The sequence below is a fragment of the Pungitius pungitius genome, chromosome 19 (assembly GCF_949316345.1).
Source record: "Pungitius pungitius chromosome 19, fPunPun2.1, whole genome shotgun sequence".
NCBI classification, from domain to species: domain Eukaryota; kingdom Metazoa; phylum Chordata; class Actinopteri; order Perciformes; family Gasterosteidae; genus Pungitius; species Pungitius pungitius.
In genome coordinates this window covers 6,139,432-6,160,564 of record NC_084918.1, presented here as the reverse complement: position 1 = coordinate 6,160,564, position 21,133 = coordinate 6,139,432, and the positions used below count along the sequence as shown (strand labels likewise).

General features: G+C 44.8%; 4 protein-coding genes across 5 annotated transcripts; 3 read left to right on the top strand and 1 right to left on the bottom strand.

The window, feature by feature from the left end:
* Positions 1 to 1,706: 1,706 nt before the first annotated feature.
* ythdf3 (YTH N6-methyladenosine RNA binding protein F3) lies at positions 1,707 to 10,008 on the bottom strand. Its single transcript, XM_037455432.2, has 6 exons — positions 9,323 to 10,008; positions 8,945 to 9,200; positions 8,455 to 8,479; positions 8,025 to 8,104; positions 6,070 to 7,782; positions 1,707 to 3,805 (listed from the first exon to the last, which is right to left on the bottom strand). Exons 2-6 carry the CDS (start codon positions 8,966 to 8,968, stop codon positions 3,782 to 3,784), a joined length of 1,866 nt encoding a protein of 621 aa, XP_037311329.2. The 5' UTR covers positions 8,969 to 9,200; positions 9,323 to 10,008; the 3' UTR covers positions 1,707 to 3,781.
* A 167-nt stretch (positions 10,009 to 10,175) lies between these two features.
* On the top strand, positions 10,176 to 13,539 carry abhd10b (abhydrolase domain containing 10, depalmitoylase b). Its single transcript, XM_037455433.2, has 5 exons — positions 10,176 to 10,325; positions 10,809 to 10,995; positions 11,833 to 11,944; positions 12,532 to 12,669; positions 12,788 to 13,539. Exons 1-5 carry the CDS (start codon positions 10,232 to 10,234, stop codon positions 13,127 to 13,129), a joined length of 873 nt encoding a protein of 290 aa, XP_037311330.1. The 5' UTR covers positions 10,176 to 10,231; the 3' UTR covers positions 13,130 to 13,539.
* A 944-nt stretch (positions 13,540 to 14,483) lies between these two features.
* On the top strand, positions 14,484 to 17,693 carry tagln3b (transgelin 3b). Of its 2 annotated transcripts, none has more exons than XM_037455519.2 (5): positions 14,484 to 14,733; positions 15,531 to 15,763; positions 16,293 to 16,467; positions 16,585 to 16,687; positions 16,786 to 17,693. In XM_037455519.2, the coding sequence occupies exons 2-5, from the start codon at positions 15,584 to 15,586 to the stop codon at positions 16,925 to 16,927; spliced, it is 600 nt and encodes a 199-aa protein (XP_037311416.1). In that variant the 5' UTR covers positions 14,484 to 14,733; positions 15,531 to 15,583; the 3' UTR covers positions 16,928 to 17,693. The 2 variants fall into 2 exon arrangements, with proteins under 2 accessions (XP_037311416.1, XP_037311415.1); XM_037455518.2 differs by having other exon boundaries at positions 14,486 to 14,733; positions 15,549 to 15,763.
* Positions 17,694 to 18,750: 1,057 nt separating this feature from the next.
* c1qtnf9 (C1q and TNF related 9) lies at positions 18,751 to 20,742 on the top strand. The gene is made up of 3 exons (XM_037455517.2): positions 18,751 to 19,093; positions 19,191 to 19,253; positions 19,392 to 20,742. Exons 1-3 carry the CDS (start codon positions 18,907 to 18,909, stop codon positions 20,159 to 20,161), a joined length of 1,020 nt encoding a protein of 339 aa, XP_037311414.2. The 5' UTR covers positions 18,751 to 18,906; the 3' UTR covers positions 20,162 to 20,742.
* The last annotated feature ends 391 nt before the right edge of the window (positions 20,743 to 21,133 follow it).

The following is a 21,133-nucleotide window of genomic DNA, read 5'->3' as shown; positions in this document are numbered from 1 at the left end:
TTAGAAAAACCTTCAAAACATCGAAGAAGTACCAACCCTGAGACTTGCCCCAACCTTGCCTTGAGCCATGTGTTGATGAGTCTTCAGTGTGACTGAAACTTCAAAGGCATTTCAGCTCACTAAGCAGAGGATGCTCCTTCTCTCTCATCTTCACTCAGCCGAATCCCTCCGCAGAAGGACATTTTGATGATTTGGAGGAGGGGTGGTGGGAGGGGAGAAAAGTTTGCTTGCCACTTTCTTGCAACTGATTTGACCGCTGTGGATGGAGGCAAACGAGGCCCCGCGTTCCGTGAACAAAGTCAAATCAGCGTCATATCAGAGGTATGCGTCTCTGCACCGTCGAACACGGGAAAATACCGAGGGCGCTGTGAGCTGAATAAATAGCTTGTACCTTAGCTTAGTTTTTTTGTGTTGCACAGGCAAACGGATGCAGTAAAAGCGTGGTCTTTTCAAAGGCCCGCCTGCAAAAAACGGATGAATGCGCAGAGTAACTGAAAGAGAGAAGAGAGGATTTACAATCCAATTCCTCCAATGTTATAATTACAGCCCTTTCTTCCCCCTTGACAAACACAAAGAGGGATTTTTCTCACTCCCTGAGCACATCCTTTTTTCTCCACCTCTCGTTGCACAGCTTGGCGAGCTGGCATTAATTGCTCCAAAAAAGCTGGAGAAGCACAACAAGTACTTCTCACCCTGGTGTCATTGTGTTCGTAGGAGTTGGAGGGCTCGAGAAGAAAGAGGGCTTTTCTGCTTACGGGAGAGGCTTATGTGTCACATCTCAAGAGCTGAGGACACACGAGAGAACCAATGTGATGGCGCACTCTGCTGGAGACGCAGTGAAAGGAAAGTGGTTCATTTCAGAGGGAACTGACTGTGTAGAATGAATGAAAAGCAAGGGGCATGAGCGAATGTCCCTCATGTTTGATATGAGAAAATTAAACCATGTGATGTGAGTTCAGATAATAGCATGTTGATGTGTGTAATAGCATGGGGATGAATGTAATAAGATGTCAATGTGTGTGATAGCATGTCGATGTGTGTAATAGGACATCGATGTGTCTAATAGCGTGTTGATGTGTGTAATAGTGTGACGTGTGTAATAGCGTGTCTGTGTGTAATAAGATGTCAATGTATGTAATAGCATGTAGATGGATGCAATAAGATAACAAGATGTCAATGTATGTAATTGCATGTCGATGTAATAAGATGATGTGTGTAATAGCGCGTCAATGTGTGTAATAAGATGCCAATGCATGTATTAGCATGTAGATGGGTGTAATAAGATAACAAGATGTCGATGTGTGTAATAGCACATCAATGTGTGTAATAACAGGTCGATGTGTGTAATAGCACATCGATGTGTGTAATAAGATGTCGACGTGTGTAATAGCACGTTGGTTGTGTAATAAGATGTCGATGTGTGTAATAGCACAATGATGTGTGTAATAAGATGTTGATGTGTGTAATAGCATGTCGGTTGTGTAACAAGATGTCGATGTGTGTAATAGCATGTCGGTTGTGTAACAAGATGTCGATGTGTGTAATAGCACAATAATGTGTGTAATAATATGTCGATGTGTGTAATAGCATGTCGGTTGTGTAACAAGATGTCGATGTGTGTAATAGCATGTCGGTTGTGTAACAAGATGTCGATGTGTGTAATAGCATGTCGGTTGTGTAAACACTTGTGAAACCCACAGGGAAAATGTATTTCATAACAATTTTATTCATATAATTTTGCATTTAGGTGTTTTATCGTAATGTCTTCTTTTATAGGTCTAACATGTCTTTAAAGTCTGTCTACGATTACTGTACTATCTTTACCTGCCCTGGTCACTAAATCGAAATAACGTCATACATACATGTTTTAAAACAGCAAACAGGAAATTCCACATATTCTATCATCACATTGTATTTCAAGTAATAATACAAAGTTTCTGACGGTTTAAAATAAATCATGCAGTCACGAAACTTTACAGGTGTGTTGTCAAGGTCAAAATGAACTGAGATCAAAGATGGTTGTGATCAGAGCGAGGGACACACGGATGTGGCAAAGGGGTAATCGCCTCCACATCACTAGGCTGCCTGGACCAACACGATGGTCTCTATTTGGAATAGTTTATAATATCTGTATTCTTGTGAAATTTGAATCATTTAAAGGAAACTTTCTGAGAAGTTTTAATGGGAAACGTCATCCGCCTTTAAGGCTGGAAACAACTAGTTTTGCAGTTACTGTAGGTATTTTAGTTAAACCCTAACCCGGAAAGTAAGTATAAAACAAATGTGGTGGAGTGAAAAGTACAGCATTTGCCTCTGACACATAGTGGAGCAGAAATTTAACAAAAAGTAAACACTCAAGCAAAGTCCCCTGACCTAAAAATTGTGCTTTTGTACAGTAAATGTACTCCAGCTACATTCCACCACTGCCTACGTCACCCGTACGTTAATCATTCTAATCCCTGTAGTTGTACTTTCGTATTAACTACCTTTGGGCCGGCAGGTCTGCCTCCCAAGTCAGTTTAATCTACAACATTTTTACCATATAGTCAAACCAACCCCCTTTGGCACCAACACATTCTACACTAATGAGCTGCAATGCAAAGCAGATGTGGACATGGAGCTGCTGCTACTGTAAATACACGGATGTATTTAGAGGCGCATATGCAGATAGGAGAGTTCACGTTTGAGTGTGTGTGTGTGTGTGTGACACTGTGTGAAGCATTGGAGCAATGCACACATTTCTGAGGCAAATGAGTACACAAAAACACAAAAAGCATGGTTTGCGCTAAACATGGAGAATTTTTATTTAGCTAGTGAGTTACCTAGAGGAGAAAACTGTCACATCCTTGCAGTTGGTGTTTTGGGGGGAATCCCCCGGCAACGACAGGGCGTTAGTGTGAGTATTCTCCCAAAAGGGCTTAGTTGTTAAGGACAGACAGTCTTGATTGAGCCTGAGGTACAGTACATCAACACCAGAGCAAAGACAGTCACCCACAGGACCCAAGGAGGCCTGCACTAGTTCTAGCAGAGCAGCAGGTTTCTTCTCAGACAAATGCACTTCAGAATGTCAGAATCACAAGAGAGGGAGAACAAATAAAACGAAAATAATACGATGTGCATTGGCTTGTTGTTTTGCCCGCCTTCTGCATAATAGTAATATTTTGGTACACAGAAACAGGTGCAGAAGGGAACAGGTAGAAGGAGGATACATCCTGTGATTGGCATGATTGTGGCTGTTTCCCAATTATTTCATCCCACCTGTCAATCATCCAAAACCTCCGTCTGAGGAGTCGGATCAGCTGGTTGAATACAGATTCAAGGTAAAGACTAAAATCATACATATCTTTAATTCTCTTCAGGAGCTGATGAACTTCACCAATATCCCATTTTGAGGCGTGACAAAATGAAAAGAAAACTACAAATAAGCCCGTTGAAATCTTCTGACAACTTTGGTTAGTCAGTTAGTTTCTCCCAAACAAAACCAAAGAAGAATAACAAAGATTAGAGAGTTAAGGGTACTGGTAGAGGCTGTTTAGGAGGATTGAAAGTGCTTTAAAAGACAGATTTAATTCTAAAGTGGGTTCGTTTTTTCTCGTGAGACAGGAACACACCAGCCAACGGATACGGATGAGTCCATCTATCGTCATGTTCAAGTACTCCGATACATTGTCGTCTTCGGCGGAAAGATTTGAGAGAGCCTTTCCTCCTCGTGGTTAGGCAAAATTTATTTAAGGTCCTACATCATTAGTGTTGCAGTTCTAGCGGAGAGCTTGCTTGAAGGTTACTGTTTATTTCTATTGCGCTCCTGGTGAGAGAAGAAAAAAAAAAAAAAAAAAGGTGATCAGTGGAGCAAACAAAAGGGACACAAGCAAACATAAGCAACCGCTAAAAGTACTTCCTTTACAGGAGAAATGTCAAATGTTGAAGGAATACCCAGGCCGAAGACTCTATACTGTCAGATACATGTGATCGCTCACAGAAATGTGACATCCTAAAAAGGTGCGACACTTGTTTGTGAGCTCTCGAGGTCTCGAAGATGTACTGCTCTTTCATACGAGAATGACTAACGGCATTCATGAAGATGATCAATATTTATTTTACTTCCAAGATCTGTATGGACAGGATGCATTTATCTATGTGTCCACCTGAGTGTGTATGGCAAATATCAATAGTTACTTAGGAGTTATTCAGTTTGGAGCAACAACTGGTTTAAAAGATAAGGTAAAAGCATGAATCCATTATGCACCGAGTTTCAGTTTAATGTGCTGCTAAAAATAAACTAAACACTTTATTATTATTACCATCAATTTTGACTATTTGAAAACCAAATACATTTCATGTCCTGTGTTTTTCCATTTTGTACATTTGACTCCCTGTTCGATATGGAAAGTTCTCTCATCCAAAACCAAATGTTTAACTTATGCTATACTGCAAGTAAATACAGTTAACAACCTCCAAGATAACAATATCTTATTTTAGGCGGGTCTGTCATTCCCACTGTTGATACACTGGGTTAATAGCAGGAGAACCACTCAAATCACCCTTTTCTGTTTAGAGTGAAGATAAGTGAGATACAGGAGAGTAAAAATACAACCCTGAACAGTGTATAAATCACAGTCTAGTCTAACCCTAACCACACCTTGAATATTACATATTCATGGGTGTGTCATGCGTTAAAAAGGGGAATACAGTGTCACCTTTGAGAATCCTCATTAGACCCGTGTAACTCTAAACCCATCATGGATGCTCAGACTAACACCCACAAGAAGGAAGTAGCTAACCTCAAGGTATTAATTGCCAAATTAGTTCTGCTAGTAAAAATCCTGCACAACATTTAGATCTAAGGTTATCTTTAAAAAGAAAAAAAAACCTTAGAGGGTGTTTTGGGGGCAGGTGTAGCGGCGTCAAACCACCGCCTCAAACGTTCAGGAAGGACAACAGAGAACAATTAACCTTGTCAGGCGAAGCGGGGCGAGGCCTCAGCGTGGCCGATCCTGTCATGTAGGAGGTCAGGGCCACAGACGCAGCGCAGCGCAACGCCCGCACGACGCAGGATGGAACGGGCTTTCTACTGACAGGTTGTTTTCAGAAGCCCCGAAAACATGGACTTGAAATATGTATGAGAAAGTAACCCGGCGCATATTAACGAGGTCAGCGGAGAGGAGCCGACGCGGCCCTCGGTGGAGCACGAGCGGTAGGGGACTGGGAGGAAAGGAGGGGTCGGGGCATGCAGAGAAGATTAGCATACTGGTGAGAATGGATGCTGCACAATGCACTGCAGGGATAACATGTCATCCTCCCCTTGGCTAATGTTGTTCTTCCACAGCAGTAGCAGTCGTTTTTTTTAACCACTTAAGCTAACATTTGTGGATCACCACGGTTATATTACCCCTGCAACACATTTTAGCTTCCCTCAGGAGGGGGCGCGGGCTCACACGGTGGGAGCTTTTCTGAACAACCGCAACGATGCAGTTCTATCAACAACAAAAAAATGCAAACTCTTTAGAACATCCGAGGTGTACTAAACCAACTCTCAGGGACGGTGCAGCCGAGGGCTTATGTTGTTAAAGACCAGCAAAGCATGAGGAGCCCGTGGAGAGCAGAGAGGCCCGTCGTTCAAAAGGGAGATCAGAGCCTACATCTGCCTTTGTCTGAGAGGAGGAATGCCAGGAATGTGGGCTATTTGAGGAAACCTCTGCGCTGACTCCAACCGGGCAAATCATCGCAGTCTCGGCAGCACAAGATGGCTGATGAAGAATTAAGAGTTTGGCGAACCTTCCCCGTGAGTAATGGGGGCACGTGTCTCTGCTCGACGGGCCTCTGGGAACTTCCCATTTACACTGGAGAGTGCTCGTTCAGCCACAGGAAGCCGCGTCCGCTGTCTAAGAGCAGGTGGAACAAGATCAGCCGATTACAGCCTGGCTCCAGCCCGTAGCGGCGATTAAGGGAAAGTAACCTCCCTTTCGACATAACGAGCGACGGAGCGGAACTCGCGCCCAGTCACACACGCGAACGCGCTATTTAAAGGGGACAGGGCTGTGTGTATGTATGTATGCATGTTCATCTCACCTTCCTCAGAGCCTCCTCCTCTTCCTGACGTTTCTCGTAATGTGCAAAGTCATCAAAGATTGAGGTGGTATGCTTGTAAGTGGCGATAATTTTAAGCACTTGTTTGGCCTTTTCCAGAGGCACTTCCTGAGTGTCCCTGGAGTTGGTTACTGGCTTGTTGTCATTGTTCTCCAGCCGGATGTGTCGCAGCTGGTTGTTGGGCACGTCTTTGATGAATGCCCACTTCACCTCGAACTTGCCCTTCCACTTGTCCTGAGACCAGACCCCCGCGTAGGCATTGTAGTCCACCGGGGAGCGCATCTCGGCCACGCCACAGAAGTGCCCACTGCCGTTGACGCTGAACAACAGGTACAGGGGCCCCTTGTTGCCCAGCGAGCGGTAGGCGCCGTCCAGCCGCTTGTTGCCGTGTTCTGTGCTGCACCAGATGGAGTACTTGATGGAGCGGTGGATGTCGTCCTCGGAATAGCTCTTGATGATGAAGACGCGGCCATTTTTCAAGCTCCAGTCAAAGTCTTTGGGGTTGTAGTTGTTGAGGGCACGCAGTTTCTCCAGCACGGGATGCACCTCTCCAGAGCAAGGGGAGGCACTAAGTGGGAGTCCCCCGCCCAGACCGAAGCCCTCGCCGCGGTTCCTGGGAGCCACCCAGCGGTTGGGGGGAGGACCAGGCTGCTGGGGTGGTTGCTGATGGAGGTGCTGCGGGGGGCCGGGCTGAGAGGAGAGGTGCATGTGTGGATGGCCAGGGGGCATAGGCTGGGGGTGTTGGGGGGATTGGAGGGAGTGAAGCTGGAAGGGCTGATGTTGGTGTTGGGGCTGGTGCTGGGGCTGGTGCTGGGGGTGGTGGTGGTGCTGGGGGTGGTGGTGATGGTGGTGGTGTTGAGGCAGAGGAGGCAATGGGTTTTGCAGTAAGGGCTGGGGCTGAGCTAGGAGAGGCTGCTGCACCATGGGCTGCGGGGGCATCATATTCTGAGCTAACGGAGGCTTATTCAGGGAGCCCTTCTCGTCCCAAGTACCAATGTTCATATTGTGCTTTATGGGGGGTGGGGGAATGGCACCTCCCCCCATCCCCATGTTGGCTTTGGGTTTGACCTTAGGCTGCGGCTTGGCCGGCTTCTTGGCGATGGCGGCCCAGGAGGCGGCTTTCGGTGCAGAGGAGTTGACAGACGGAGGGAGGCTGTTGGCTGCCATGCTGCTCATTCCTGCTGTGCCCCCCAGGGGGGAGCCCACAGTTTTAGTGACGGCGGCCACCATGTCCGTGCCCAGCTTTAAGCCCGTCATGCCTTGCTCAATGCTGTTCAGCACCGGGACTTTACTAAGCTGGGTGTCGCTTCCAAAGCCAGCCTGTCCGTCCGTGATGGCCCGACCCAGTGAGCTGGGGGCATACCCATAGCTGTTGGTGTAGACGGAGCTCTGTGTGGACTGACCCTGAGAGACACTGGTACCCCAGGTGGAATAGTCTGCATTACCAGGGAAGAAGTTGAAGCCATGCTGGCCCAGAAAGGGAGGGGTGTTCCCGAGGGCACCGGCCTGGCTGAACACACCGTCGGGGATAAAGTGCGGCTCGCCATTGCTCATCTGTCCATACGTGGTCAGGTACGGCATGGGGGGGTCTCCTGCTGTGGACCAGGCGGCCTCTCCGAGAGAGTAAGGGAAACCAATGGAAGGAGCATAATAGCTAGGCATGTAGGGGTCAGACATTGGCGGATAGCTGTTACCCTGTGTGACAGAAAGACGGTTAAAACACTAAACACGATGACAATTAACAAATCAGAAAGATTATCCAACATGGTAACATGCCATTATGATGGATTAGATTAGGAGTCATCATCAGAAACAAGGTAGACACAGGAATGATTGTACTTGTTACAATAAAAATATTATTGATTTGTCCACTACATATGGTAAAGTACTGGCCACAAGTACTAGCTGAGTATCGTGGCTTTTGTACAGGACGTTACCTGATTTGTCTGGCCACTTAGATAAGGCTCAAAATCATCATCGTTAACACCATCCTTTTGATGCATTGATCCGTTTTGCACTGAGGATGAAAAGAAAGTTCAGTCAATCATCATATGGACCATCAAGTCTTAAATACTACCAGCTCAAGATGTCTACTTGTTAACCTGTGCAGGGGGGGGGGGGGGGTGTAAGTGGTGGTCAAATCGAAAAGACATGATAGGATCTCAGTTTGGTGAAGCATCATTGAAACAAATGCAGAATCAGGGAAACACAACAACAGGAACATAAAAATCTGCAGTTCAGGCTACAGTTTCAAAGCCCACATTTAAAATTAAAAAAGTAGATAGCATGTTAGCTTATTTGAATTCATCACAACAGAAGGTAGCATCACACTGATGTGTTAATAACCGAGGGCGGAATCGGTGTTACCTTTATTTCCTTGTCCTTTGGGTCTCTGAAACAGTGAGCAGCACAGGAAGTGGAGATGTTGTTAGATCGCCACAGGAAACGAGAAGAACACAACACACACACACAAGCTGTATGCTACATAAATACACACAACAGCTGTAGCGACGTCAGTCTCCAAATAACATCTGCCCGGCTGTAACATTTCACCTGCCTTGGCGTTGTTGACCCGATGTCAAAACGTTCTGACATCCAGCAACTAAACGGCGCCGCATTGGCAACCGGCTACAGCTCGAGAGGGTCGGTGATTCACTCGGCCTGCCGCACAGCTAACAGCTAACCACGTAAATCAAACACTCGGGTTTTTAAGAAAAAATCGGAGCTCGTTTGATCCGGCGTGACCCGAATAAAACCAGATCGGAGTGACGGTAAAGTTTCCCCCCCTCCTCCTCCTCCTCCTCCTCTTCCTCCTCCACCGCACGGTTTAATCCCCGGAACCATTGAACACACCAACCTGATCGACTGTGGTCGCAGACATCCTCCAGGAAACCGAAACCGAGAGCTGTTTGTGAGACTGTCCACACACGGCTTCTCCCCCCTCCTCCTCCACCACCACCACCCGCAGCCCCTGCCTCGTCTCTCGGGTCGTCCGGTCGCTCTGTAACGGTTACACGGCTACGGCTGCTGCTGCTGCTGCTGCTTCTTCTTTCCCGGGTTCGGAGCCGACGACGATCCGCTTCTTCTCGTTGCTACAGACGGCGACTTTGTGTCTGCGGGGAGAAAGCGTCGGTTTTAACAAAAACAAAACAAAAAGCAGCGATCCTGCCTGGGATTGGGCCTTTAGCGGTCGGTCTAAAAACCTGCCCGGTTGTCTCGCTGGAATATCCCTTACCATTTCCCACAATGGCGGATGAGGGCTTTTTTTTTTTTTTTTTTTTTTTTACTCCCGCTTCCGTTCCGTTCCGCCGCTCCGTGACCTTCCGCCGGTGACGCTCCGAGTCACGCTGCAAGCCGACGCTTCACATGTCAGACACAACACGTTCCCACATTATGTTCTCTGTGAATAAAATATATCCAGCGATCGTCGGGTCTGAGCTGTGAATGATAATATACTCACCTCGTACATGTGGATCTGAATACTCAAGCTGGATTAATAAGCATGTAGGTAATACGAAATAGATGTATGCAAAAACAAAAGGGAATGTATATACAACATTTAACATTCGTCAAATAGTGTATGAAGTCAAACAACATGTATGTACTAGAGAGAAATGCAGCATTATTGACAATCGTATAATATTTCATAAGCCTACAATAAAGGAGCAACTTTGAATGGATGACTAATGGGAACTGTGTAATTGATTTTGTTATAAAAGGGTGTGGATACATGTTTTATCGAAGCCTATAAAGTCAAGCTTTGTGAAACACCAAAATAGGCTCTATAAGGTCTAAATAGCAGGTCAAAACATTGTTTGGGATCCCATTACTGCATTCAGTGTTTTTATTTGACATCGGAGAAAAACATTTTTGGTGGAAAATAACTGTCAAGTCCTGCACTTACATATATGTTTTTGTACTTTACCTTCCCTATTTTTTCCGTATTGTTATAATGAAACATTGACAGAGCTATCTGGAACGTCTGTACTTGATTTGAGAATAAAGAATAAAGGAATGACATTCGTATACACTGCTTTGCTCATTTAACTGTAATTTAACGCTAATGAACTACATGTGCGCTGAGTAAACGAGACTAGCTGTGCTCCAACTCTCGCGATATTTCCACAGTGGGTCGCGGAGCAGTATGGCAGCCGTCGCGCTGAGGTCCTGCCGCAGAGGACTTTCACATATTTTAACTAATGGAGGACTTGGGGCTTTGTCGCCACAGCGCCCGGAAGGTTTGTTCAAATACCCGCTTTCAGTAGAATACATTTCTCCACGTGTGAGCTTGGTATGAGGGCATTTAAGCGCAGAGAGAGGGGGTGTGGCTCACGCGGACTGCGTCGTCTTAAAAATGTAGGGCAAGTTAACTGCGGTGTTTGCGCCGGAGAAAGCTTTTGCGTCGTCTCCGGTGATTTACGATGTATTTTGGAACCTCTTTGACATGAATTGCTCTCGTCATGTAACTGTGTCTCAATTCTTATATAGTTGCTTATTATTGTGTGTGTGGGGGGGGCGGTGGTCTATCCCCTCTTATCCCCTCATATCCATGTGCGGGTTTTCTAGTTTGCGTCAAGAGAAGCCTTTCTCTTTATTTAAACGATGTGTCTGTGTTTTTTCGTAATGAAGGCATTTTGCCGTCGGTTGTTGTGAGTCATTTAACTTACGTAACGCAACACGTTCCTGCCATCGCAATAATGAAATCGCACTGTGCCTACCAGGGGTCAGCAGACACAAGTCCACGGTCCAGTACGCTTCACGGCCGGACCTTCCCAAGCTGGCCTACAGAAGAGTGAAGGGGAAGAGCCCCGGCGTGCTCTTCCTGCCGGGATATGGCTCCAACATGAACGGGCAGAAAGCTGAGGCTCTGGAGGAGTTCTGTAGGTCACTAGGACACTCGTACCTTAGGTAAGTCATTGGGGGTGCACGCGGGGGGGGGGGGGGGCTCACGAGCTCACAGTGAGTAACAGAAAAGAGCAGATCTATGAAATAAGACAGGCTTGCAGGTGATACATTTGCGCTCAGCAAATTGACCTTGTTTTTTTAAAGCTGAACGCAGATGATCCAAAGTGTGTTACGGCTTTGCAAGGAGTAAAGATAAAATCCATACTGGGCACGATGCAAGTGTCCACTACACACACCCATCCGTCCTACAGAGGAGAAGCACATGTATACCGCAACACAAGCTGTTTCGTTAATTGTGTGTTTACTGGAATAATGGATAGAAAAGGGAATGCGATTTGTGTTGGAAAGCGGCTTAAAATAGTTCATCCCCACATAATTCGGATACAATGCATTTCGTATTACTGTGAAACAAGCCAAATATGCCTTAGTGTAAATAATGAACTCAATTTAAGTTTGTTTTTGTCTCAAACTAGCACAATGGCCGAAGGTAGGAGTATTTACAAAATGTTTTACTGGTTTGGAATATGGAGGGATAAAATGTCAAAATTGACAAAATTATCATCCTGTCCACTGAGATGATTTTTCAGCAGACAAACTGTCATCATTTATATTATTGAAAAGGATTTAAATAATGCAACAACTGGCATTGTAAAAGACGGATAAAGACATCGCTTCATCATATTGAAAAGTCAAAGGCCTCACCCGATGTTCCACGTTGTGTATACAAGTGATTTAATGTACTTTTAATGTCTCAAAAGAAAATATGCATGAACCCTTTTCTTGGCCTCTCGTGTCGTACATTGGTTTCACCTTCATGTCGTTCTGTTATTGTTTTGCCAGGTTTGACTACACGGGACATGGGGCCTCAGAGGGGGTGCTGTCAGAGGGAACTATTGGCACCTGGAAAAAAGACGTCCTTTACGTGTTGGATGAGTTAGTTGAGGGGCCACAGGTAAATATTCTCGAGGCTCATGCCCCCTTTTTTCAAGTGACTGTTTAGGAGTAGGCGTTGAGTCACGTGAGACTCATTATGAAAGGAAAATATCTTATTGTATGAATGTGTTTTGATAGTGAAACAAGTGTATCTAGATCTATTAGATACTCTGATGGGAACATGAGACACTTAGGCAGGTTGTGAAAGACAATATAAATGTTCAAATGTTAAACTTTGTACTAAATGAATCATGGAATTTGACAGTGTTAGTGGATCTTTTAGTTTTTGCTCCTCCAAACTCATAAGACTACTTATCTTTTGATTAAAATATTTTCAGTGCACCACAAAATTGAATCAGGGCAACAACATTATCAATAAAGAACTTGATCTTATTATTATCCTTCCTAACTCAACCATCCAGTGTTCTTCTACACCGCCAGAAGATGGCACTGTGTGACATCATTTGATGTATTATCAGACATATTAGTCGCTGCTGTGATTACACTACAGAGGTCTGCTGTTGTCTTTGCACTGTTTTTAATAAGGTTTTTGTTTTGTAATCATTAATCAGTTGATTGACAGGCTCTGTGGTGTCGTTCTCTTAGATAATGGTGGGTTCCAGTATAGGCGGTTGGTTCATGCTGCTGGCGGCAATTGCGAGACCAGAGAAGGCTGCCGCACTGGTGGGCATCTCAACTGCCGCCGATCACATCGTCACATTGTTCAACTCTCTTCCCCTGGAGGTAGGGATGTAATAAATATGCTCACATGCATCTCATTGATTCAATTTAGTTTGAAACCTGCAGACATTGTCAATTCAATCCACCTTTGAGTTGGATTTGTCTGTGTCTCCATGCACAGACTCGCAAGGAGTTTGAGGAGAAGGGGGAGTGGTCATTCCCCACCAAGCACTCTGAAGAGGGTCATTACAAGTTTAACATGAACTTTCTGCGAGAGGCGGAAAACCACTGCGTGCTCCAGAGTCCCATCCCCATCACCTGTCCCGTGCGGCTCATCCACGGCCTCAAAGACGAGGACGTCCCCTGGCACATCTCCATGCAGGTGGCGGAGCGCGTCCTCAGCAACGACGTGGACGTCATCCTACGGCGACACGGCCAGCACCGCATGTCCGAGAGGGACGACATCAAGCTCATGGTGTACACTATTGATGATCTCATAGACAAGCTGACCACTCTGGTCTGAGTAAGGGGGGGGGGGGGGGGGGAGTGAGTATAAGGATAGAAGGACTGTGTTTACTGGGAAGTCAATCCTCAAGAAATTTACCAAACAACGGCATGTTTGTTTAACGAATACATGACCTCTCTTTTTCCTGTCATCCTCACCGCACTTCTGTCATTTCAACATGTCGTTAAAGTGCAAACTTAAATGAAAGGGATCTTCCCTGTTAGCGGTTCCTTTTATATCTTCAGGTTGCATTTGTATGATCCAGGTTATTATACGGAGTGTTATTTTGGCCTTTATTAGGTCTGCTGTCCCTGTCAGTGTTCTTCCCTTTTTGACTGTTTCTCCCTTCTTCTTACCCGCATAATCTTCCTGTGCCTTTTTTAATCACTTTTCACCTGTTTTGGCCAATAAAACCTCTGCACACTGAATTTCAGGTCAGTCTGTTACCACATAATCAACTGACAAACTATGATTGTCTTCAGAAGCCCTGTTGATGTAGAAATGCACACAGAATAACTTAGTTGTATTTACGATTTTAAGAAATTCACATTGATTGCAGAAACCCATCTTAAAATACTGTTAAGTGCTCTTGAAACCTGCACAATTTTTTAATTGACAGAACGCAACTTAAATCACCATGATAACTAAAGCAGGATTTCAAAATATAACTTCCTTTTATATAAATCCAGATGAACTACTGTTAAAGGAAACACCATTTTCTGGGTAGCAGCAGGTCAAACACAATGAATCAAGGGGCTTCATTGTAAATCAGAGTCAAGGCTTGTAGGCTTTATTTAGTTATACTTTTTTGAGAATACTGTTATATTTCCCAAACCTGCTGGCCTTTAGCCACAGAGAGGTTGGCTAAATGGAGCACTGGACTGTTTATCATTAACATGTCATAGCTGCTCTGCTCAATGGGGCGAACCCAGCCGCTTAACTCTCTGGTCGACTTAACTGCAGCGCTGACCTTTAATTCATGGTTGAGCTTTGTAGTCAGTCATTTTTTTTGTGTCAAAACTAAAATCAAACATTAATTTATGGGAGCATGCAGCATGGCAGATGTTTTACTGGGCTCCCTTTTTAATCATTGCATAATGCAAAACGTCAATCTTTGTTTATCAGGCACAGCTTTGTAAGTATGGTACTTTACAGAAATGAATGCCCCCCCCCCCCCCCCCAAATAAAAAGATACTAGTCTTTATGTTTAGTTAAGCCAATCAAGTCACGTGTTAAATGATCTACATAACAGAACACCTAAACTGCTGATTGCTCCGGTCCATTGAGCAAGGCACTGATTTGTCAGTAAGGGGAATCTACAGTTTGGGGTAAGAGTTTAAAAAGATAAAACAATTTGTCACCATCTCGTCTCTGTAAAAGCTGAGCATGCGCCACAGTGACCACTGTCCGGAGGCTGCATGCTGTCGCGTTGCATTCTGCGACCCCCTCCTTGGGAGTTGCCATATATAATGAGTGACCCGCCCCTCCTGGACGAATGAGATCCAGCCCAGCCCGACGCGCCTTCTGCTGCGCTTCATGGATGCTTCAGCCTCCTCAGCCCTGCACAACTCAGCGGAAAATCACACCGTGACGCGGACAAATCTGACCACTCTCCTTTTTCAGTAAGTGTGTTTTTTTATTCAGTACCATCCGCAGCGGGTGCATGACATGGTGGATGTGATGTTTATGCTGCCGATTCAGTGTCGCAGCAGTAGTGTGAGAGCTTCGCGTAGTTGTTTTTTGAGGTTTGTGAAATGTGCATGTTTCAAAAAGCGATGTGTTGTCGGACATTAGATGGCAGGACTTTCTTTGGATTTTCCTGAATTCGTCTGACGAATTTTACCCAACAACCAATGAAATGAAGCCAAGAGTTTATTTAATGCGCCACTGTGACGTCATTTAATTAAACTCGATTGCGGGCTAATTATCGAACGGTCGAAGGATTGTATGAATTCCTGTTTTTTTAAAGGAGAAAAAAACTTAAATACATTTGATTACTTAATTATCTTCATGATGTTTGGATCCTGGAGGTCATATTTGAGCCATCCTTGCATGCAGCGCATCACTGCACACAGCGTGCCGGAAACTGGCTTGATTGTTACCATGGCAACGGAACGGCCCGTCCCTGTTTGGGACATCTTCCATCGACCACACCCTTCTCTGCCAAAGCCTTCGGAGATGCGCCTATACATATGCGCTCAGCTTTTCTTCAACATTTGCAACGTCTATTGCTATAGATTTTTATTATAGTAAACAGAAACATTCATGCACTAAAAAATGTTTTAGTTATCCCGCAGCCATTTATTCCGTATACAAAGCAGTCAAAAACAACTCACTTATATACGTTTTAAGAACATAACAAAGATGGGGTGGTTTAGAAGAAGAATTTAGATTGTAACAGAGTTTTGCCATTTCATAGACCACATGTTCTCTGCAGGGCTACTCTATACACTACATATTGATTGAGCTGCCATGGCTAACAGAGGCCCCAGCTACGGACTGAGTCGAGAGGTGCAGGAGAAGATTGAGCAGAAGTACGACCCGGACCTGGAGCAGCGGTTGGTGGACTGGATCGTTGGACAATGTGGAGGGAACCTGGAGAGGCCGCAGACAGGCAGAGAGAACTTCCAAAAATGGCTCATGGATGGAACAGTGAGTGGGCCTCCCTGTGCTTAAAATAGAAGTTACCATTGAATTATTTAAGATGCAACATAGCCGAGCCTCTGTCGACTTTTAAAGTTTTTTCAATTAATAACTGTTTTTGTAAATGCTTTGGAAGTTAATCATTTTGTACCCAATGATTGATCTTGTTGACTGACCATATATCTTATTATCCCACGTCATTCACAGCTAATTGTAAAATGCATTCTGCACGATGCTGCAATGTCTCCTTACTTAAAAAATCAGCGACAGGCTTAGATATTGATTTATGCACTCATAAGTAACTTAAGGATGTAATGCAATCAATATGTTGCATTTTCACTAACGGGACCAACAAGAATACATTTGATTGGCTTTCACAACTAAATCCAAATGCATTCAGTACCTCCCCCAACAAACATATTAGTTATTTAATTTAAAAAACAGTAGTAGATCGAGGGTTAAAATCCTTAACTGTCATTTTGTTACGGTCAAAGTGTCAGTTGAGTGTAATTTAGATTTCAGACCTTCTCTCTCCCAGATCCTGTGTCGGCTTATCAACAGCCTTTATCCAAGGGGGAACGAGCCTATCAAGAAGATTCCAGAGACGCAGATGGCCTTCAAACAGATGGAGAAGATCTCTCAGTTCCTGCAAGCCGCTGAAGCTTACGGAGTCACAACCACGGACATATTTCAAACTGTGGATCTCTGGGAAGGTGATTTTGCTTCTGATTACCTTTCCTCCAATGTTCATGTTATACTCCCTTACACATCCATTTTAGTTAGTTTTATCATCATTTAATAAAAACATGATCTTTTTGTCCTGGCTGTAGGAAAGGACATGGCAGCAGTGCAAAGAACTCTCATGTCTCTGGGGAGTGTGGCTGTCACCAAGGACGACGGTCACTACAGAGGTGACCTGGAATGGTTCCGCAGGTAAACACGGTGGGGCGGAGGAGATTCCTTTCGTTTTCCCAGCTGCGGGATGCTTCATGTTCCCTCTTCCTCACCTTCTAACTGTCGCCCGTGTACAGGAAAGCCCAGGGATATCGGCGAGAGTTCAGCCAAGAGCAACTCCGCCAGGGCCAGAGTTTGATTGGCCTGCAGATGGGCAGCAACCGCGGGGCCTCCCAGGCTGGCATGACGGGCTACGGCATGCACCGTCAGATCATGTAGACCGCTTACTGACTGACCTCCTTCCCCTGCTTCCAGACCTTATTTTCTACTAACACCATCGCGGTTGTAGCCCCGATATACCTCCATGTCCTCTATAGCTCCTGCCGTGTCAACCTCAAATTTCCTTGAATTGCTGCTTTCCCAAACAGTGTTGTACCTTAAAGAAAATGATGTCAGATACAATTCTTCTTCAAACTCTCTTCCTGTTTATGTATCTCTCCCTTCCCTGCCTCCCTATTAGTTTACTTCCATCTCTAAATGATTACCTAATGTGTAGAGTTATTTAACAATAACGATGGCAAAAGCGAGCCATCCGTGTTATTTTTATTGTGAAATACTGTTACAACATGCTGTATGCTTTTTTATTCGTATTCATGTGTGCATTTATTTACTTCCAGCCATTGTCTCAGGATGATCTGTACGTTTGTACTTATTTAGCTGTCTAACCTGATGGACTCATTAAGTTATTCTGTGGTCTCGTCTGAGGACTTTTTGCAGTATCGTTGTGCCTGGTTATAGGACTACGGAGACCGGGTCCTGATATTATTACCTAAAAATATAAAGTTTCATTTCATTCTGAATCATGCTTGTTATTTTTTTTCTAGATTATATCTTTGTCCAGAATGTGTCAATGCAAGTAAATGTGCAGCATCCAGCATGTTTGACAGTGAAGTTGAGTTTGTTTTTATATTTTTTAAATCTATACATATATTTATCTGGAGGCTTGTGAGATGAAGTGTTGAATAAAATAAAGAACGTGAACATATATTTGCGTCTGTCTGTGTCACACACAAGCTGGTCATCCTGATAACTAAGTCAGGAGCAGATGCCGTTCGCTCCGTGTGTCGCGTTCTTCTTCTTATCTTGGTTTTGTGTTACAGTTCCTCCCTTGCGCCCATCCCCCCGTGTCTGTCCTCACAAGACCTAATAAAGTGACAGCAGCACAGCCTATTGATTAGCCTGACGGATCCTCTACCAGGCATCATTCAAGCCTGTGTGGAGGCATTAGACCCCATGCTGGTCCAATAATGTGGAAGCTCGTCCTACCTTAGTGGAGGATGTAGAAAATACAGAAGACAAACCAAAAACGGCCCTGAAGTGATTTCAAACCTCTTTACAACTACAACTCGATGTGAAGTCAGTGTTTGGAGGGCCACTCACACTAAATATGGTTAACAATAAAATCAGCCGAGCATCTAGATAACAGCTGAAGGACGATGTCATTAAGAAAAGCATAAACCTTGGTCAAAGGCCTTGACGGTGCATTGGACCACGAAAAGGTCACATTTTATGTCAGTGAACCAGTTTATGGGGTCAACTGGTCCTTACTTGACATTTCAAAAAAGCATGCACGAATTAAGATTTTACCTTGTTAATAGCATCCATTGAATTAACGTCCCATTAAAATCCTGTTCGTTAAGTTGCAGGCAAAAGAAACTGTTAATATTATTCGATGGCCTCCATTCTTGATGTTCTCTTTTAATCTCTCCTTTGAACGTTTGAGAGATTCTCCCATGCGGGCAGCATATGATCATTTACCCTAAGTTTAATATCCAGCCTGCCTTAATGAATAAAAAAAGCAGCATGTGGGCGACCATGTGCCCTTTTGCATGTCTGGCCCTGCATGCACATTATTAGTCTAGAGAAGCCTCTGAAGGGGCGCAGGTGATGCGTAACTGACAGACTAAATGAGTAACCCACTAACACAGTCGGACCAATGAGACGGCTTTCAGCGCTGAGGTCCCTCTTGTCCAAAGTACTTGTCCCGCTTACGTTTCCTTTGGTCGGTGTCTTGCTTTGTTCCACTCTACTCGTCTTGAGTATTCCCGCTTCATAACGATTTGAGTCATCGCCGTGTGTTCTCATTTGAGTAGTGCATGGGGTAATGAAGCGAGCTATGCACAGGCTTTAACACCTTACGGTCTGAGCGTATTTGCATTGTCGGATGTTAGTTTGGTTTGGCTGGGACATCGGGTACAATGCTGCAGATCAGGGTTAAAGTCGCTCTCTTGCTTCTGCTATTGGCGGTCCGGGGTGTTGCGCAGCAAGACCCCCAAAGTAAAGACTGTGTTTGTGGACACCCTGGAATACCAGGGGACCCTGGACACAACGGGACACCCGGACGAGACGGCAGAGATGGACTCAGAGGGGACAAGGGTGATCACGGTAAGTAAGAAACTCGAAACAATTCACTTGTATCCTTGCCGTAATCTTCAACTTCACAATTGATCATACCTCTCATTTCTGAATCCCCCAATAAAAGGTCAAGTTGGTCCTATTGGATCAGCAGGCCGTGATGGCCACAAGGGAGACAAAGGGGAACTCGGTATGGACCTTCAGAACGAGCCGCATCAGTGAAAAACAAACAGATCTGTCGTTGCTTATCTGGCTCTCTGGAACATACTGAGTAGTAAACACTGACCGTAGAAGGACGGGAGATTTATTGTGTACTTGTCATTCGCAGGTGCTGCTGGCCAAGCAGGGCTCAAAGGGAAAAGGGGAGAAAATGGAGAACGGGGGCCGCCTGGGAAAATGGGGCCCCAGGGAGTCCAAGGGACCATAGGCCTCAAAGGAAGTAAGGGAGAGCTTGGGCTACCTGGACCCCAAGGACCTAAGGGAGATTTTGGCCCCCTTGGACCAGAGGGTCCAAAGGGGGAGATTGGCCTTCGAGGTGACAGAGGCATTCAGGGTCCATTGGGGCCTCCTGGGAAGATAGGGCCAAAGGGGGAAATCGGTATTCCTGGTTACAAAGGCAATATTGGTTATCGTGGTGAGAGAGGAACTCGAGGGGATCAAGGTGATAAGGGTGATAAGGGAGATGCATTCGTTATCTCTAAAAGTGCCTTCACCGTGGGTCTCACAGCGCAGAGTAAGCTGCCGGCAGCTAACGCACCGATCCGGTTCGATAAGATAATTTACAATGAACAGAATCACTACGATGCACAAACGGGGAGATTCACATGCGCCGCAGCAGGAGCCTATTTTTTCACCTACCACATCACCGTCTTCGCCAGGAACGTCAAGGTGGCTCTGGTGAAGAACGGTGTAAAGATAATCCACACCACAGATAACTACCAGAGCAGCGAGGATCAGGCAGCAGGGGGCGCTGTGCTGCACCTGGCTGTGGGAGACAAGGTCTGGCTGCAGGTCGCTGGAGGAGAGCTGTTCAATGGGCTCTTTGCTGATGAAGATGATGATACCACTTTCTCTGGGTTCTTAATCTTCATGGATTGAACTAAGCATAACTCCTTTAGCACGGCTGCTAAATGTTTTATGACAAACAAGTCAAGTCGGGATCATCGAACCGGTTTCTCAGCTTTAGATGACTTCATTACATTGTGCAATGCAATGAAGTTATTGTACATTTCGCAATGAAGTGCATTTACGCAACTACTGATAAGAGGTACTTCTAGTTTACTTGAGCTTTTCCATTATATGCTACTTTTACTGCATTATGTTTCAGTGCCAAACATTGTACTCAACTGCTCTCTCTTGACTACTTTGGTGAAATTAAGTAGTGTGAAACAGCTGTAACTTTTACACATTTGTGCATCATTTATAATAACCTAATGAAATTAAATGAAATGTAGACACAAAGGTCGTTTTTTTCTATACATTTAGCTGGAACAGGAATTTCTACTGTTGTATTACATTAGAATAATCTGATTTGTCTGCAACAGCTGGTATTATATATTCATGATTTAGTAAATTCGATTTAAATTAGTTCACTTGTCAGATCTTGTCCATATGAATCTGATGAAATAAGACAATCAACATGTTAATAAAAAATAAATTAAAAAATATCGTTGAACACATGAAAGCAAAAATTTCCATGTGCGTGTGTTTTATTTTTCCTGTTGTTACAGTACAACATTCACCAAGTGATTGCTACTCTGGTATTTGGGGATGGGCATGCAGAGCAGAAATACCCGAGACATTCATTGTCTTGGCAACATGACACGAGGAAAACATGCAACAGCAACTGGAAGGTCCAGTCTTCTTTTTTTTTTTTTGTTCAAGGAGCCGCCGGAAATGAGGAGTAGCATTTCTTTTTTTCTTCTTTTTTTTTTCTTCAATGAAGTGTGTTTTCCCCCCCCCGGTGGGCGTGGCTGGGCGGTCTTGGAGACGCCTACTAAATAATGATTGGCTGTTAGCCGGATTGTCACGCTGTGGTCAACCAGTAGCCACGATAGTAACCTCTCTAAG

What these genes read in the sequence shown, in the direction of transcription:
- ythdf3 (XM_037455432.2), bottom strand. Translation starts at nt 8,968, where the DNA reads ATGTCTGCGACCACAGTCGATCAG. An exon ending in CTGCGACCACAGTCGATCAG is followed by an intron (nt 8,480 to 8,944) that starts GTTGGTGTGTTC and finishes TCACTGTTTCAG; the next exon opens with AGACCCAAAGGACAAGGAAA. An exon ending in CAAAGGACAAGGAAATAAAG is followed by an intron (nt 8,105 to 8,454) that starts GTAACACCGATT and finishes TTTCATCCTCAG; the next exon opens with TGCAAAACGGATCAATGCAT.
- c1qtnf9 (XM_037455517.2), top strand. Translation starts at nt 18,907, where the DNA reads ATGCTGCAGATCAGGGTTAAAGTCGCTCTCTTGCTTCTGCTATTGGCG. An exon ending in AGGGGACAAGGGTGATCACG is followed by an intron (nt 19,094 to 19,190) that starts GTAAGTAAGAAA and finishes CCCCAATAAAAG; the next exon opens with GTCAAGTTGGTCCTATTGGA. An exon ending in GGGAGACAAAGGGGAACTCG is followed by an intron (nt 19,254 to 19,391) that starts GTATGGACCTTC and finishes TGTCATTCGCAG; the next exon opens with GTGCTGCTGGCCAAGCAGGG.
- tagln3b (XM_037455519.2), top strand. Translation starts at nt 15,584, where the DNA reads ATGGCTAACAGAGGCCCCAGCTACGGACTGAGTCGAGAGGTGCAGGAG. An exon ending in AACTGTGGATCTCTGGGAAG is followed by an intron (nt 16,468 to 16,584) that starts GTGATTTTGCTT and finishes TCCTGGCTGTAG; the next exon opens with GAAAGGACATGGCAGCAGTG. An exon ending in GACCTGGAATGGTTCCGCAG is followed by an intron (nt 16,688 to 16,785) that starts GTAAACACGGTG and finishes GCCCGTGTACAG; the next exon opens with GAAAGCCCAGGGATATCGGC.
- abhd10b (XM_037455433.2), top strand. Translation starts at nt 10,232, where the DNA reads ATGGCAGCCGTCGCGCTGAGGTCCTGCCGCAGAGGACTTTCACATATT. An exon ending in CTAGGACACTCGTACCTTAG is followed by an intron (nt 10,996 to 11,832) that starts GTAAGTCATTGG and finishes TTGTTTTGCCAG; the next exon opens with GTTTGACTACACGGGACATG. An exon ending in TCAACTCTCTTCCCCTGGAG is followed by an intron (nt 12,670 to 12,787) that starts GTAGGGATGTAA and finishes CTCCATGCACAG; the next exon opens with ACTCGCAAGGAGTTTGAGGA.